At 50.2% G+C, this 15,017-nt stretch overlaps 1 protein-coding gene across 1 annotated transcript in view; it reads left to right on the top strand.

Annotated features, from left to right (window-relative positions):
- LOC120063491 (probable E3 ubiquitin-protein ligase HECTD4) overlaps positions 1–15,017 on the top strand; it is a 74,453-nt gene that overhangs the window by 46,773 nt on the left and 12,663 nt on the right. Inside the window, exons 30-57 of the mRNA XM_039013870.1 lie at positions 3,000–3,135; positions 3,261–3,402; positions 3,520–3,686; positions 3,795–3,941; positions 4,107–4,291; positions 4,766–4,919; positions 5,064–5,344; positions 5,428–5,617; positions 5,708–5,789; positions 5,920–6,122; positions 8,132–8,267; positions 8,422–8,604; positions 8,799–8,963; positions 9,836–10,005; positions 10,145–10,260; positions 10,394–10,497; positions 10,645–10,806; positions 10,947–11,095; positions 11,228–11,307; positions 11,490–11,653; positions 11,743–11,980; positions 12,618–12,754; positions 12,873–12,999; positions 13,214–13,351; positions 13,602–13,738; positions 13,837–13,997; positions 14,078–14,259; positions 14,804–15,009. Of these exons, the coding sequence (XP_038869798.1) occupies positions 3,000–3,135; positions 3,261–3,402; positions 3,520–3,686; positions 3,795–3,941; positions 4,107–4,291; positions 4,766–4,919; positions 5,064–5,344; positions 5,428–5,617; positions 5,708–5,789; positions 5,920–6,122; positions 8,132–8,267; positions 8,422–8,604; positions 8,799–8,963; positions 9,836–10,005; positions 10,145–10,260; positions 10,394–10,497; positions 10,645–10,806; positions 10,947–11,095; positions 11,228–11,307; positions 11,490–11,653; positions 11,743–11,980; positions 12,618–12,754; positions 12,873–12,999; positions 13,214–13,351; positions 13,602–13,738; positions 13,837–13,997; positions 14,078–14,259; positions 14,804–15,009 (4,442 nt within the window). The remainder of the gene's footprint in view (positions 1–2,999; positions 3,136–3,260; positions 3,403–3,519; positions 3,687–3,794; positions 3,942–4,106; positions 4,292–4,765; positions 4,920–5,063; positions 5,345–5,427; positions 5,618–5,707; positions 5,790–5,919; positions 6,123–8,131; positions 8,268–8,421; positions 8,605–8,798; positions 8,964–9,835; positions 10,006–10,144; positions 10,261–10,393; positions 10,498–10,644; positions 10,807–10,946; positions 11,096–11,227; positions 11,308–11,489; positions 11,654–11,742; positions 11,981–12,617; positions 12,755–12,872; positions 13,000–13,213; positions 13,352–13,601; positions 13,739–13,836; positions 13,998–14,077; positions 14,260–14,803; positions 15,010–15,017) is intronic.

The following is a 15,017-nucleotide window of genomic DNA, read 5'->3' as shown; positions in this document are numbered from 1 at the left end:
CTACTTCACCTCCCCAACCTACTGCAATTCCCCAACCTACTGCACCTCCCCAACCTGCACCTCCCCAGCCTACTGCACCTCCCCAGCCTACTGCACCTCCCCAGCCTACTGCACCTCCCCAGCCTACTACACCTCCCCAACCTACTGAAACTCCCCAGCCTACTGCACCTCCCCAGCCTACTGCACCTCCCCAGCCTACTGCACCTCCCCAACCTACTGCACCTCCCCAACCTACTGCACCTCCCCAACCTACTTCACCTCCCCAACCTACTCCACCTCCCCAACCTACTGCACCTCCCCAACCTGCACCTCCCCAGCTACTGCACCTCCCCAACCTGCACCTCCCCAACCTGCACCTCCCCAGCTACTGCACCTCCCCAGCCTACTACACCTCTCCAACCTGCACCTCCCCAACCTACTGCACCTCCCCAACCCACTGCACCTCCCCAGCTACTGCACCTCCCCAACCTACTGCACCTACCCAACCTGCACCTCCCCAGCCTATTGCACCTCCCCAACCCGCACCTCCCCAACCTGCACCTCCCCAGCCTACTGCACCTCCCCAGCCTACTGCACCTCCCCAGCCTACTACACCTCCCCACCCTACTCCACCTCCCCAACCTACTGCACCTCCCCAGCCTACTGCACATCCACAACCTACTACACCTCCCCAACCTACTGCACCTCCCCAGCCTACTGCACCTCCCCAACCTGCACCTCCCCAGCCTACTGCACCTCCCCAACCTACTGCACCTCCCCAGCCTACTACACATCCCCACCCTACTCCACCTCCCCAACCTACTGCACCTCCCCAGCCTACTGCACCTCCCCAGCCTACTACACCTCCCCAACCTACTACACCTCCCCAGGCTACTGCACCTCCCCAACCTACTGCACCTCCCCAACCTGCACCTCCCCAGCTTACTGCACCTCCCCAACCTACTGCACCTCCCCAGTCTGCTGCACCTCCCCAGCCTACTGCACCTCCCCAACCTACTTCACCTCCCCAACCTACTTCACCTCCCCAGCCTACTCCACCTCCCCAACCTACGGCACCTCCCCAACCTGCACCTCCCCAGCTACTGCACCTCCCCAGCCTACTACACCTCTCCAACCTGCACCTCCCCAACCTGCTGCACCTCCCCAACCCACTGCACCTCCCCAGCTACTGCACCTCCCCAACCTACTGCACCTCCCCAACCTACTGCACCTCCCCAACCTGCACCTCCCCAACCTGCACCTCCCCAGCCTACTGCACCTCCCCAGCCTACTCCACCTCCCCAACCTACTGCACCTCCCCAGCCTACTGCACATCCCCAACCTACTACACCTCCCCAGCTACTGCACATCCCCAACCTACCTGCACCTCCCCAACCTACTGCACCTCCCCAGCCTACTCCACCTCCCCAACCTACTGCACCTCCCCAGCCTACTGCACATCCCCAACCTACTACACCTCCCCAGCTACTGCACCTCCCCAGCCTACTGCACCTCCCCAACCTACTTCACCTCCGCAACCTACTTCACCTCCGCAACCTACTGCACCTCCCCAACCTACTGCACCTCCCCAACCTACTGCACCTCCGCAACCTACTGCACCTCCCCAACCTGCACCTCCCCAGCCTACTGCACCTCCCCCACCCACTGCACCTCCCCCACCCACTGCACCTCCCCAACCCACTGCACCTCCCCAACCTACTGCACCTCTCCATCCCACTGTACCTCCCCATCCCACTGCACCTCCCCATCCCACTGCACCTCCCCAGCCTGCACCTCCCCAGTCTACTGCACCTCCCCAACCTGCACCTCCCCAGCCTACTGCACCTCCCCAACCTACTGCACCTCCCCAGCCTAATACACCTCCCCACCCTACTCCACCTCCCCAGCCTACTGCACCTCCCCAACCTACTGCACCTCCCCAGCCTACTGCACCTCCCCAACCTACTACACCTCCCCAACCTACTGCACCTCCCCAGCCTACTGCACCTCCCCAACCTACTGCACCCCCCCAACCTACTTTACCTCCCCAGCCTACTTCACCTCCCCAACCTACTGCAATTCCCCAACCTACTGCACCTCCCCAACCTGCACCTCCCCAGCCTACTGCACCTCCCCAGCCTACTGCACCTCCCCAGCCTACTGCACCTCCCCAGCCTACTACACCTCCCCAACCTACTGAAACTCCCCAGCCTACTGCACCTCCCCAGCCTACTGCACCTCCCCAGCCTACTGAACCTCCCCAACCTACTGCACCTCCCCAGTCTACTGCACCTCCCCAACCTGCACCTCCCCAGTCTACTGCACCTCCCCAACCTACTGCACCTCCCCAGCCTACTACACCTCCCCACCCTACTCGACCTCCCCAGCCTACTGCACCTCCCCAATCTACTGCACCTCCCCAGCCTATTGCACCTCCCCAACCTACTGTACCTCCCCAACCTACTGTACCTCCCCAACCTACTGCACCTCCCCAGCCTACTGCACCTCCCCAACCTACTGCACCTCCCCAACCTGCACCTCCCCAGCCTACTGCACCTACTCCACCTCCCCAGTCTACTTCACCTCCCCAACCTACTGCAATTCCCTCAACCTACTGCACCTCCCCAGCCTACTGCACCTCCCCAGCCTACTGCACCTCCCCAGCCTACTACACCTCCCCAACCTACTGAACCTCCCCAGCCTACTGCACCTCCCCAACCTACTACACCTCCCCAACCTGCACCTCCCCATCCCACTGCACCTCCCCAGCCTACTGCACCTCCCCAGCCTACTGCACCTCCCCATCCTACACCTCCCTAGCCTGCTGCACCTCCCCAACCTACTGCACCTCCCCAGTCTACTGCACCTCCCCAGCCTACTGCACCTACCCAGCCTACTGCATCTCCCTAGACTACTATAGCTTACACCTGCTCCTCTATAGCCCTCCCTGATTTACTTTGACTGCCTGCATGTAGTATGATGAAATAGAGGTAACCAATACTGGCTTTTTGTTGTTGCAGCCTGTAAGTCTGTGTCAGACACTAAGACGGTGGTCCCCGGGGTGAAGCAGCCAGTCTTCCTGCGCAGCATGTCTGCACCCTCCGACCTGGAAATGATTGCCAACCAGGACCTGGAGTTCACACACAGCAGCCAAAGGTTCTCTGTACACTGAACTGTTTTTGATGACACCAAGAAAGTGGATTACAAGCGTAACTACACTAAGTTGATGAATGGAGAGAGTACTCACCCCTCCACTTTGTTGTCCACCCCTACTGTAGGAGGCGACACCACCCTACCAGTCACCGCAGCAGCTCCTTCACACTGCTGCAGTCTCTAGCCATGGAGGACTGCCGGGACAAGCCAACGTACAGTGTGCTGCTGGGACAGCTCTTTGCCTTCATTGGGACCACGCCCGACCAGTCAGTAAGTCCAGCCCTCCGCCACAAAGTCACTGCACATACACACTGTAATTGTTTTTGGTGCCAAATGATTAGAGAAGATGAGTCTACTCATATTTTACCCTAATTCTTCCTCCTCCAGGTGTCCAGCAGCAGTTTCCTGTCTGCGGCTCAGACACGGTGGAGGCGGGGCAGCACGAGGAAGCAGGCCTTGGTTCACATGAGGGAGCTGCTCACCGCCGCAGTCAGGGTGGGCGGGGTCACTCATCTGGTGGGCCCTGTTACCATGGTGCTGCAGGGAGGGCCCAGGTAAGGGATGTACACATACACACTCACACACAAACCTACCATCAATTAACATTCTGAAAGAAAATGTAGTTTTCTAAATGTATGTGTATCTGTGTGTGTCCTCTGCAGGATCGAGGAGCTGACCTGTGGGGGAATGGTGGAGCAGGTGCAGGATGCCTTTGGGGAGACCATGACGTCTGTAGTGTCACTATGTGCGCGCTACCCCATCGCTTGTGCTAACAGTATCGGCATGCTCTGCACCATCCCCTATACCAGGCAAGAAAATTATTCTCCATCTTCCTCATGCTACTCTTGGGAAACTGTTTTGTAACTGCTTTTGTAACAAACAACTTAACTCATTCTCCTGGCACCCAAAAATGCCTGGCTTCCAATAATTGCCATCCTCCAAACCCCAACCCGTGTGGTCCTGTGTTCCTGTAGGAGTGAGGAGCAGTGCCTGGTGCGCAGTGGTCTGGTCCATCTGATGGACCGCCTGTGCAGCCTGAGTGGCCAGAGGGACTGCAGCTCCAATGAGAAGCAAACCAAGAAGCAGAAGGTGGCCACCATGGCCTGGGCTGCCTTCCAGGTGCTGGCCAACCGCTGCATTGAGTGGGAGAAGGTGGAAGGTATGCAATATAGTTTTTTGAGGGTGGGGGACTTATCAGCTTGTGAAGCAGGTAGCTCACTCCAAGAAATTAAGAGAACTTCAGCACTCAAGCAGAACATGTAAGAACATTTCAGTTTCCAATATCTTGATATTGCACTGTGCCTTTAGCTGAAGAGGAAGGTTTGAAAGACGGTCTTAATGTCTTCAGGGTCTACTATCAAAGTGAGGACAAGATGCAGAAGAATAGTTGGAGGTAAAAGTTAGGCAAGCTTGGCAAAAGTTGAATTAGGTTACTAATTCAGAAACCAGGTTAAAGATGGGTGGATTTAAAATAGCTTATGTTCAGAAACATAAGTATGACTTCATCTTTGAGGACCTTTGAATACAGATAATCAGACTTTAAGATGCAACCTCACATCAGTGTTTTTTTACAATAATAATCAGTGTGTGGTGATTCTAGCTACTACAGAAATCCCTCTACCCCTTTCTAAAGGTGGTTCTACAGATGCGGTGCACTCGGGTCTGGCCCGGCAGGTATCCAGCCTGCTGACCAACCACCTGGCCAGAGCCACAGAGTGCTGTGGGAACCAGGCAGCAGGGAACGACGCCCTGCAAGATGTCCTCAGCCTGCTCAACGACCTGTCCAGGTAAACACCACCAGACAACAGGACAACACCTTAAACAAACTCCTATCAACATGAGGGCTCAATGTTATTTTGTGTTCTGTGTTTTAGAAATGACTGTTAGGTTTTCGTCTTCTAATTATTCCTGACTGTCTGTTGCTTCTCCAGGAGCCACATAGGGAAGGCAATCCTGAGCCAGCCAGCCTGTGTGTCCAAGCTCCTGTCCCTGCTGCTGGACCAGCGGCCGTCTCCCAAGCTGGTGCTGATCATCCTGCAGCTGTGCCGCGCTGCCCTGCCCCTGATGAGTGTGGAGGACTGTGGCAACGTGGCGCTGCCCGCCTGGAGCTACTCCATCAACACCCTGGATGCTGAGCAGCAGGACGCCGCCGACCCCGCCTCGCGCATTGCAGCCCTGCTGCTGGCCAAGCTGGCTGACTACGTAGTACCAGGTAGGAGCCTTTGGTCTCGACATGTTGGTCAGGAGATCTCTGGTCTCAGTTAGTGATCTTTCTAACACCATGTCCCTCACCAGGCTGCCAGACCCTGCTGTCCCCCAGCTCCTCAGAGCCAGACACCAGCCTGAGCCGCTCCAGCCCCAAGGGAACCCTGAAGTCTGATAAGGACGCTGGGGAGGAGAGCGAGGCTGTGGATGGCAAACTGTCCATATTTATCCACAAGAGGGAGGACCAGTCCTCTCATGAGGTGCTCCAGCCACTGCTCAGGTAAGACTCATCATAATACCTCCTGACACCTTTTTGTGTGCCAAACCATCCATAAAGTTTCTCTGACACCTTCTTTCTGGTGGCCTGCAGCAGTTCAGAGGGCCGGCCATTCCGCCTTGGAACTGGAGCAAACATGGAGAAAGTGGTGAAGATGGACAGAGACATGACCAAGGTGAGGCCTGTTTAATGTGACTTCATATGTCATTTGGCTGTCACTAAGTGAAAGAAAATGTTTAACTTGTGAAGGCATGTTCATTAATCATACCATTATTCCTGGCTGATCTGCTCCTTCACCCCACCAGAGTGGTAGCTGTGAGGTAATCACAGAGGAGGCTGCAGCCGCCCTGAGGAAGGCCAATAAGTGGGCCCAGTCTGGGCTGATAGTGAGCGTGGGCCCGCCTGTGGAGGCTCTGGCACAGGAGGCCGCTGGAGGAGTCACCACGGGGGACAAGAAGAAGACCGCTCAGACCGCTGTGTGTCGGGACAGGAACTCTGAACTGGCCCGGTCAGTCTGACTCGAGCTGTGCAAACGTTAGATTATGCATTTTTCATAACAGTAATACTAGTGGATTAGAAACTATCATAACACTGTTCCATTAGTAATACTAGTAGAACATAAGAAAACTGTCACATATAACTGCATTCCTCTGTAGGGCTTCATTTATTATTACCCCACTAGATATTACAGGTGCAAGTACAATATTTCATTTTTTTATTTCGAGAAGCATCCAACCCTGTTATCAGAACTTGACTGTAATGTCATCTTCACTGAAGACTATGATAATATCCACTTAGGATAATGTTTGTATTTATGTTATGAGAGGTTGACTGCTGATGATTAACTACTAATGGCAATGAACTCTTTCTAAGTGGGCAAATTATTATTATTTTTTTTACAGAAATCAAAGAACCTTTGCTTGCATGCTTTTTCATTTGAACAGGGAGAACTATCGACAACCCAAAGAGAGGGCCTGGTTACATTACTATTGGAGCATGAGGCAAATGGCCAATATAAAAGCCCTGTACACCTCAACTGGAGACCTCTCGCTTTATTGTGCTGTGACACCCGTATTCTATCAAAATGTTAAGCACTTAGAATGGTGCACCTCAATATTAGGAAGCTTTTCCTAATGTTTTGTATACTCAGTGGAGGTACAAATCATAAGTCAAATCAGTTACTGGCAGCAAAAGAATACGATCCTTGACTTTGGCGATGTCATTTACAAAATAGCCTCCAACACTCTAGTTAGCAAACTGGATGTAGTCTATCACAGTGCCATCCGTTTTGTCACCAAAGCCCCATATACTACCCACCACTGCGACCTGTATGCTCTCGTTGGCTGGCCCTCACTAGATATTCGTCGCCAAACCCACTGGCTCCAGGTCATCTATAAGTCTTTGCTAGGTAAAGCCCCACCTTATCTCAGCTCACTGGTCACCATAGCAACTCCCACCCGTAGCACTCGCTCCAGCAGGTATATTTCACTGGTCACCCCCAAAGCCAACACATACTTTGGCCGCCTTTCCTTCCAGTTCTCTGCTGCCAATGACTGGAACGAATTGCAAAAATCACTAAAGCTGTAGTCTTATATCTCCCTCTCTAACTTTAAGCATCAGCTGTCAGAGCAGCTTACCTGTACCTGTACATAGCCAATCTGTAAATAGCACACCCAACTACCTCATCCCCATATTGTAATTTATCCTCTTCCTCTTTTGCACTTCAGTATCGCTACTTGCATATTCATCATCTGCACATCTATCACTCCAGTGTTAATGATAAATTGTAATTATTTCGCCTCTATGGCCTATTTATTGCCTTACCTCCCTACTCTTCTACATTTGCACTCACTGTACGTAGAATCTTCTATTGTGTTATTAATGGTATGTTTGTTTGTGTAACTCTGTGTTGTTGTTTTTGTCGCACTGCTTTGCTTTATCTTGGCCAGGTCGCAGTTGTACATGAGAACTTGTTCTCAACTAGCCTACCTGGTTAAATAAAGGTGAAATAAGATTTTAAAAATTCCAACGGAATGGAAGAAAAAGTTAAGAGAAAGAAAATAGAAACTGTTTGTAGGCATATTAAATCTCAGATGTTTAACGAGAGAAAATTAGTAAAGATGTATCATTTTGATACTCCCTTAGAAGCAGGTTTTTGGTTTGATTTATAAAACATCATTCGACTCCACTATCTGAATGTTTCAATTGAAGATATTGTACACATTTTTGGCTACTAACAAGATGTTACTGTCACGGATCCCTCTGGAACTTTCATTGATCACACCTGTCCCCTATTCCCACTGATTGTATTTGTATATATGTGCCCTTTGTTCACCATGGTGCTGTCCATTATTGTTACAATGTCCGTTGGTGCGTGTGAGTACCTGTGCTGTGTGTTTTGGGCTTTCGTTTTCACACTTTCGGCTTTCACATTTTTAGTCCCCAAAATGTGTCAAGGTAAAAAACACCGGGGAGAGTGGTTCTGAGCGGTCTCCTCTCTCTCCCTACACTGTTCAGGTCCGACCCAATCAGGCCCTTCATCAGTGGCCATGTGGCCAACAGTATGGCTGCTGAGGTTATCGCCCTGCTGCACAGTCTGCTCACAGCACCTGAATCCAACACCGCCCAGATCTGGACCAGCACTGCAGAGAAGGTAAAGCACCATCAGAATGCATAGGTTTTTGAGGCAGCTGCAGCCATTTTAAGATCTACTTGGCAATGCTAGATCCATGTAATTCTAAGAATATACTGTATATGAAGGTCATAGTGATAACACATGGATTTAACGCTGCTGATGACTGTGCCAGGTGCTGTCCAGAGCACTGATGTTCATCCCACAGCTGGGGAAGTATGCTGAGAGCATCCTGGAGAACGGTAGCAGCAGCAGCAGGAAGCTGGCCAAACTCCAGGCCATCGGCAGGCAGGCTGTAGCGGCACTCTGCGCCCTTGGAGGCTTCAAGGAGACCATCAAGATCGGCTCAGAGGTCCAGGTGGGTTAGGAGATGAGCAGAAGTTGATAGATCCATTAGTAGACTTAGCAATACAAATTGTACCTGTCTCTGAAATGCACATGCTGTCTGCCAACAACACTATACAAGGCCAATAGTGCTGTGGGCAGAAAGATCTATAGTAGTGAATGGTCTATCAGTGAATGTTTCTCTTCATGGTCCCTCTGCTTCCTCAGGTGGTGGGTAAAGGAGTGCTGGACAGCGTGGGCCTGGTCATGTCCATCAATGAGCAGGAGGGCCTCGCCACAGTAAAGTTCCCTTCCTGCGAGTACAAGAAGGCCTGCAAGGCCTCCGACATCCTGACGGTGCCCATCTCCCGCCTCTGCACTCCCCGCTCTGAGGTAAGGACAGGGAGGGTTAGAGAAGTTACACATGCAACTAACACATTTAACTAACACATACAACTAACACGTGTAACTAACACATACAACTAACACATGTAACTAACACATGTAACTAACACATACAACTAACACATGTAACTAACACATATAACTACCAAGTGTAACTAACACATACAACTAACACGTGTAACTAACACATGGAACTAACACATACAACTAACACGTGTAACTAACACATGTAACTAACACATGCAACTAACACGTGTAACTAACACATGTAACGAACACATGTAACGAACACATGTAACGAACACATGTAACTAACACATGCAACTAACACGTGTAACTAACACATACAACTAACACCTGTAACTAACACATACAACTAACACGTGTAACTAACACGTGTAACTAACACATACAACTAACACATGTAACTAACACATGTAACTAACACGTGTAACTAACACATGTAACTAACACGTGCAACTAACACGTGTAACTAACACATACAACTAACACATGTAACTAACACATGTAACTAACACATACAACTAACACATGTAACTAACACATACAACTAACACATGTAACTAACAGATGTAACTAACAGATGTAACTAACAGATGTAACTAACACATACAACTAACACATACAACTAACACATGCAACTAACACGTGTAACTAACACATAAAACTAACACATGCAACTAACACATACAACTAACACATAAAACTAACACATGCAACTAACACATGTAAATCGACTGGAAATGATGCAAGTGCACATAAGGCTTTAATGTATGATAGCAGTAGACTCATTTAATGTTCTCTTCTCATCAATGTCCCTCTCCCCCTCTCTCTCCCAGGCGCTGCCCCTCTACAAGCTGTCTATCACAGAGAAGGTGGTGCAGGCGGTACAGTCCATGCTCCTGCCACAGGAGGGTAGTCTGTCCATCCACACCTCCCTCCCCGCCTCAGGAGATGGCTCTAGTCCTGTCATGGCCGCTGTCCGCCTGCTGGCTGAAATCAGGACCAGGTAAATCACTAATGAGGACATTACCTCGGTCAAGATGCTTTGCTGCTCCGCCAAATGTGTGTCTGCACCTGTATGTCATACATTTGTTTTGCTTAGTTAGTGTGGAGGTTTAAATGTGTCTGTTGTGTTTGGCTCCCAGGGCATGTCTGGTGATGGCCCAGCTCCTGGAGGACAGTTCGTTCTGTGAAGAGTTCATTCAGCAGTGTCCTGCTGCTGTGGAGGTGCTTAACCTAGTGGCCCAGGAGTGCAGTCCTGGTGAGTGACCACCCACTCTCACCCAGTAGCATAGTGCTCAATGATGACACAACTTCTACAATGCAGCATGACTGTACTTTTACTGGCCATATTTTCTCTATGACCGTAGTATTGATTCTGCTGTGTTGTGCAGGGGAGCGTCTGGGCATGGTCGAGGCACAGTGTGAGCGAGTGAGGATGCTGTACCGAGACTGCGCTCGACCGCCACCCCCTCCCCTCCAGACAGACAGGTGCCAGGTGGGTGTCGCTGTAGCCTCTACTCATTGATCTACTGATCGAATAACTGACATAAAACCATACTAGGATTTTTTGAGGGATGAAGGGATTCAGTTTAAAGTTTGTGGGGCCTTGTAACGCTCTCTGCTCCGGTCTATATCTCCCTAGCCCAAGGAGATTACATGGAGTCCAACCAGGGTATTCCCTCCAGTGCGTGCCTGCATGTTCTCATCCCGCCTTACCTCCGTCACCTTCCTGGCCGACCCCAGCGCTGGAGGAGGCCTGCCCAGGGGAACCTTCATCTATGCCACCTCACCTGTACCTGTTCAGGTGGGCACCCCTACACTTACTGGATGTCTTGGGAATGGCACATGCTAGGTTTAATATTAATGATAATTCAGTTTTGCATGCTTATGAAGCAGGTTGACTCATTTGGAATCTTTAAATTCCTCTCCCTCTTTTTCCTGTAGGCTCCTTCCTTTTACTGGGAAATAGAGATTGTCTCCTATGGAGACTCGGAAGACGACAGCAGCCCTATTGTGTCTTTTGGTTTTGCCACAGAGGCGGAGAAGAGAGACGGAGCATGGACCAATCCTGTTGGCACCTGCCTCTTTCACAAGTATGTGCTCCTATGGATTTGACATATGTAATCTCTGTGAGGTTTCCCACTGCCCTGTCTGTGACTGAGTGCTGACTTTTCTTTCCTGTCTTTTTCATCCTCCCCCTCGGTCTCTGTGTTTCTCTCTTTCAGTAATGGTAGGGCTGTGCACTATAATGGCTCCAGTCTGCTGCAGTGGAAGAGTGTGAGGCTGGACGTAGCCCTACTTCCTGGTGAGATGGGAAACAATCCTCTCATCTAGTTTCATAATATCACCTACCTCCTATTTTTCCATCATTCATTTGACTTTTTTTTGCTTATGGAACCAATGTGTATTGCATATTTATAACATTTTGGTGAAACATCTGATTTTGAACTGTATATTGGATGGTGACCATTCTCTTCCTGCTTACAGGGGATGTGGCGGGCATTGGCTGGGAGCGCTCTGAGGGCACCCCTCCACCCCCTGGCCAGGTCTCTAAAGGGCGGGTCTACTTCACCTACTGTGGCCACCGCCTCAGCCCCTTCCTGGAGGATGTAGCAGGGGGCATGTGGCCTCTGGTGCACATTCAGAAGAAGGTGGGTAAAACAAGATAACAAGTTAAACAAGATAAAGCCTAATTAATGCAGCTTGTATGTCATCATGGTATGTTTTGCATTTTGTTTAGAACACAAAGATTCGTGCCAACTTTGGTTGCCGGGCATTTGCGTACGCAGAGGGCCAAGCACACCGCAATGCTGCTGACTTTTGTGTTGACCTGGCAGAGGAAATCAGTGCCAACTTCGAGGCCCTCCCCTTCGCCATGGCATCCGACAGCGACAATGATGCGGGTGCTAGTGTGGCATCTGACTCTGGATCCCACGGACCTCCCTGTCGGATCGCCGCGGTAGCAGTTGCTCAGCAACGTATGTTCCTTTCACTTTCCCCTTTCACCAAATGCATGTGTTTCAGTTACCTTCCGGTCACGTAACCTAAAATGTGTTGTTTTACTTCAAGGCCCAGTGCAGTCAAAAAGGTGATTTTCCTGTGTTAAAGGTTAAATAATACTGTGAAATTGTGTAAATGATGATGATCCTTTTAGTGTAAGAGCTGTTTGAAAAGACTGTCTGAAATGTCTGCCTGTTTTGGTGGGAGGGAGTATTGGCCTACCTAGTGACATCATTTGGCGGTAAATTAGTTAATAGACCAACAAGAAAAGAGTTTCAAACCGCTCTGCCAGTAACAGCAACTTTTCAGTTTTCTCCTCCCCACTCCCAGACAGTCCTAGCAAAATTATTTATTGAGAAATCTTTTGCCATTTTTAATTGAAAACAATCACAGTAAGGTACTTAAATGTTCCCCAGAAATGATTTGATATCGAAAACAGCTGCATTGGACCTTTTAACTTGGTGTGATTTCAGTCCTCGGTTGCGTTTGCTGTTTGGTCAACCCCAACCCCGCCCCCGCAGTCCTCACCCTCACTGTCTGGTCTGTGTATATGTCTCCCAGTTGGTAACGTTTGTAAGAACTGGCTTTGTTGTTTGTCCTCCCCTGTCGGGACAGAGTACAACAGTGACTCGTCGTGTCTCTACAAGGTAGAGCTGAGCTACGAGAACCTGGTCACCTCAGGGCCTGAAGCACACCCCCCGCCTATCGCTGACGATGAGAGTGATGACGAAGATGATGACGATGTTCCCAGGGTGAGTTGAATATCTTTCTGGTGCTTATGGTTCTGAGAAGAGCCTTCAAATAACACATTCACTTTTTGGTATCCTGGTTTTTCACTGTTGGCATGAGTGTACTGTTTCACCCACCCAGGAGGACCACTATGCCCTGCTGGTGAAGGCCTGGGAGACCAAGGTGTTCCCCACCATCCGCCGTCGCTTCCGCAATGAGGCAGAGAGGAAGTCTGGTCTGGACCAGATCAAGGGAGCACTGCAGCTGGGTGAGGATTTATGTTCAGTCTCTCGTTTCTGCTCCTCTGCTCTTTGAGCAGCTTGGGACACTCGCTCGCTGAAAACCAGGTGGTAAGAGGTGGTCAACCCTGTAGCTCTGTTTAAAGAGCAGCTCCCCATTGACTCCACTGTTTGACTTTTTTGAAGGAATGCTTTTTGAAGTTTGTTCTTTGTGGTGTTTTTATTGCTTGAAATGTTGTGCAGGCATGGTTGACATAGCCCGGCAGACAGTGGAGTTCCTGTATGAAGAGAACGGTGGCATCCCCCGGGACCTCTACCTCCCCACCATCGAGGACATCAAGGATGAGGCCAACAAGTTCACCATCGATAAAGTCCGCAAAGGTACCCTGCACTTGCACCCACCACCATGCCAGAGACCTCGGTTATTGAACCGTTATTGTTTTCATCACCTTTGACCCTCACTGTAAATACATTAGTAAACACAGGAGTTTTCCTGATAGCTGGTTTAACAATTACTGAAGCACTATTTTCTTTGAAGATTTTTTTGTAATGATCATTATCATTATGAACATATAGGCTGTAGTGTTACCCGGCTTTGCCCTTACTTATACAGTATGTTTCCTCGTCTCAGGTTTGACCGTGGTCATCCGCTGTCCAGACAGCAACAACACCAACAGCACCACAGGCGGAACAGCCCTGCCCAAGTTTGCCATCCGAGGAATGTTGAAAACCTTCGGTCTGCACGGAGTGGTTCTGGACGTGGACTCAGTGAGTGTGGAACACTTCACTTCAGTCGTCATAGAAACAAAGCGAAAATAAGTTAAGCTTTGTCTCTTGTTACTTACTGTGTGTGTCTGTGTTTTCAGGTGAATGAGCTGGTACAGGTAGAGACGTACCTGCGCAGTGAGGGGGTGCTGGTAAGGTACTGGTATCCCATTGAGATGCTGGAGCGTCCCCCTGTTGGATCCCGCCGTACTGCTGCCAATGGCCTTGTTAATCTCGACAGCAGTAACATCCAGATCCATAGGTAACTAACACACACACACACGCTGAAATAACACACTGCTATGAACTGTAAATCATCCCCCGTGGCCTGCTGTGTTTCAGGGAGCTTCTGCGCTGTGAGAGTGCCCTTGCTCGGCTTTACTGCCGCATGGCGCTACTCAACATCTTTGCCCCCAAGAGCCCCCACACCTTCACCCGCCTCCTCCACATCCCAGCCATTAGAGACATCACTCTGGAACACCTGCAGCTGCTGTCCAATCAGCTGCTAGCTCCGCCTCTGCCTGGTGAGCGGACCCTCTCTGGATGACATGATGATCCACGGAAAATAATGGGTTAAATAGAATGAAGTTAGAAAATGGACTAGACTGAAATAACACATGGATTTTTAGGTGTACAATTGACTGAATGGAGTGATTTGGAGTCTGCTTTTCCCCTAGCCTCTAAGAATCTGAGTGTAGACTGGACAAGCATCCACTATCGTCTCCAACATTTAGATTCCAAAATTCCAAACAGTCCCTTTACAAGTCAGAATGTTGAATATATTCACCTGTTGTCCACTGATTTTGTCCTGCTGCCGGTGGAAATTTATGACAAAATATCCACAGGAAATATTATTAAACCGACTTCAAAACGCAGGTCTCTGTGTGTGGCTATCACGATTTGTTTGCTCATCACCTAAGGCATGCGACATTCTGGCTTGTAAGAAATCTTTCAAAATGTTTGCAGTGCTTTATTTCAGACTGTGTTACCAGAGCTGGTATCACAGACTGATTTATTAGGCAACCTTTCCATGATCTTTGTGCTGAGTGTTCTCTGTTTGTCCTGCAGATGGCACCATCAGCTCCAGCGCCATCCTGCTGGCCCAGTCTCTACTCCACAATCTGCAGGGCCAGAGCTGTTCTCCCACAGAACTGTTTTACCAGGGCAACGCACAGCCCATCCGGGAGTGGCTCACCGTGGCCATCACCCGCGCCCTGCACCAGGGGGAGGAGAGCCTGCTGGAGCTCACCAAGCAGATCTGTTGCTTCCTACAGGTCTGCAC

The sequence above is a fragment of the Salvelinus namaycush genome, chromosome 18 (genome assembly GCF_016432855.1).
Source record: "Salvelinus namaycush isolate Seneca chromosome 18, SaNama_1.0, whole genome shotgun sequence".
Classification (NCBI taxonomy): Eukaryota; Metazoa; Chordata; class Actinopteri; order Salmoniformes; family Salmonidae; genus Salvelinus; species Salvelinus namaycush.
This window is presented reverse-complemented; position numbering and strand designations above follow the sequence as displayed.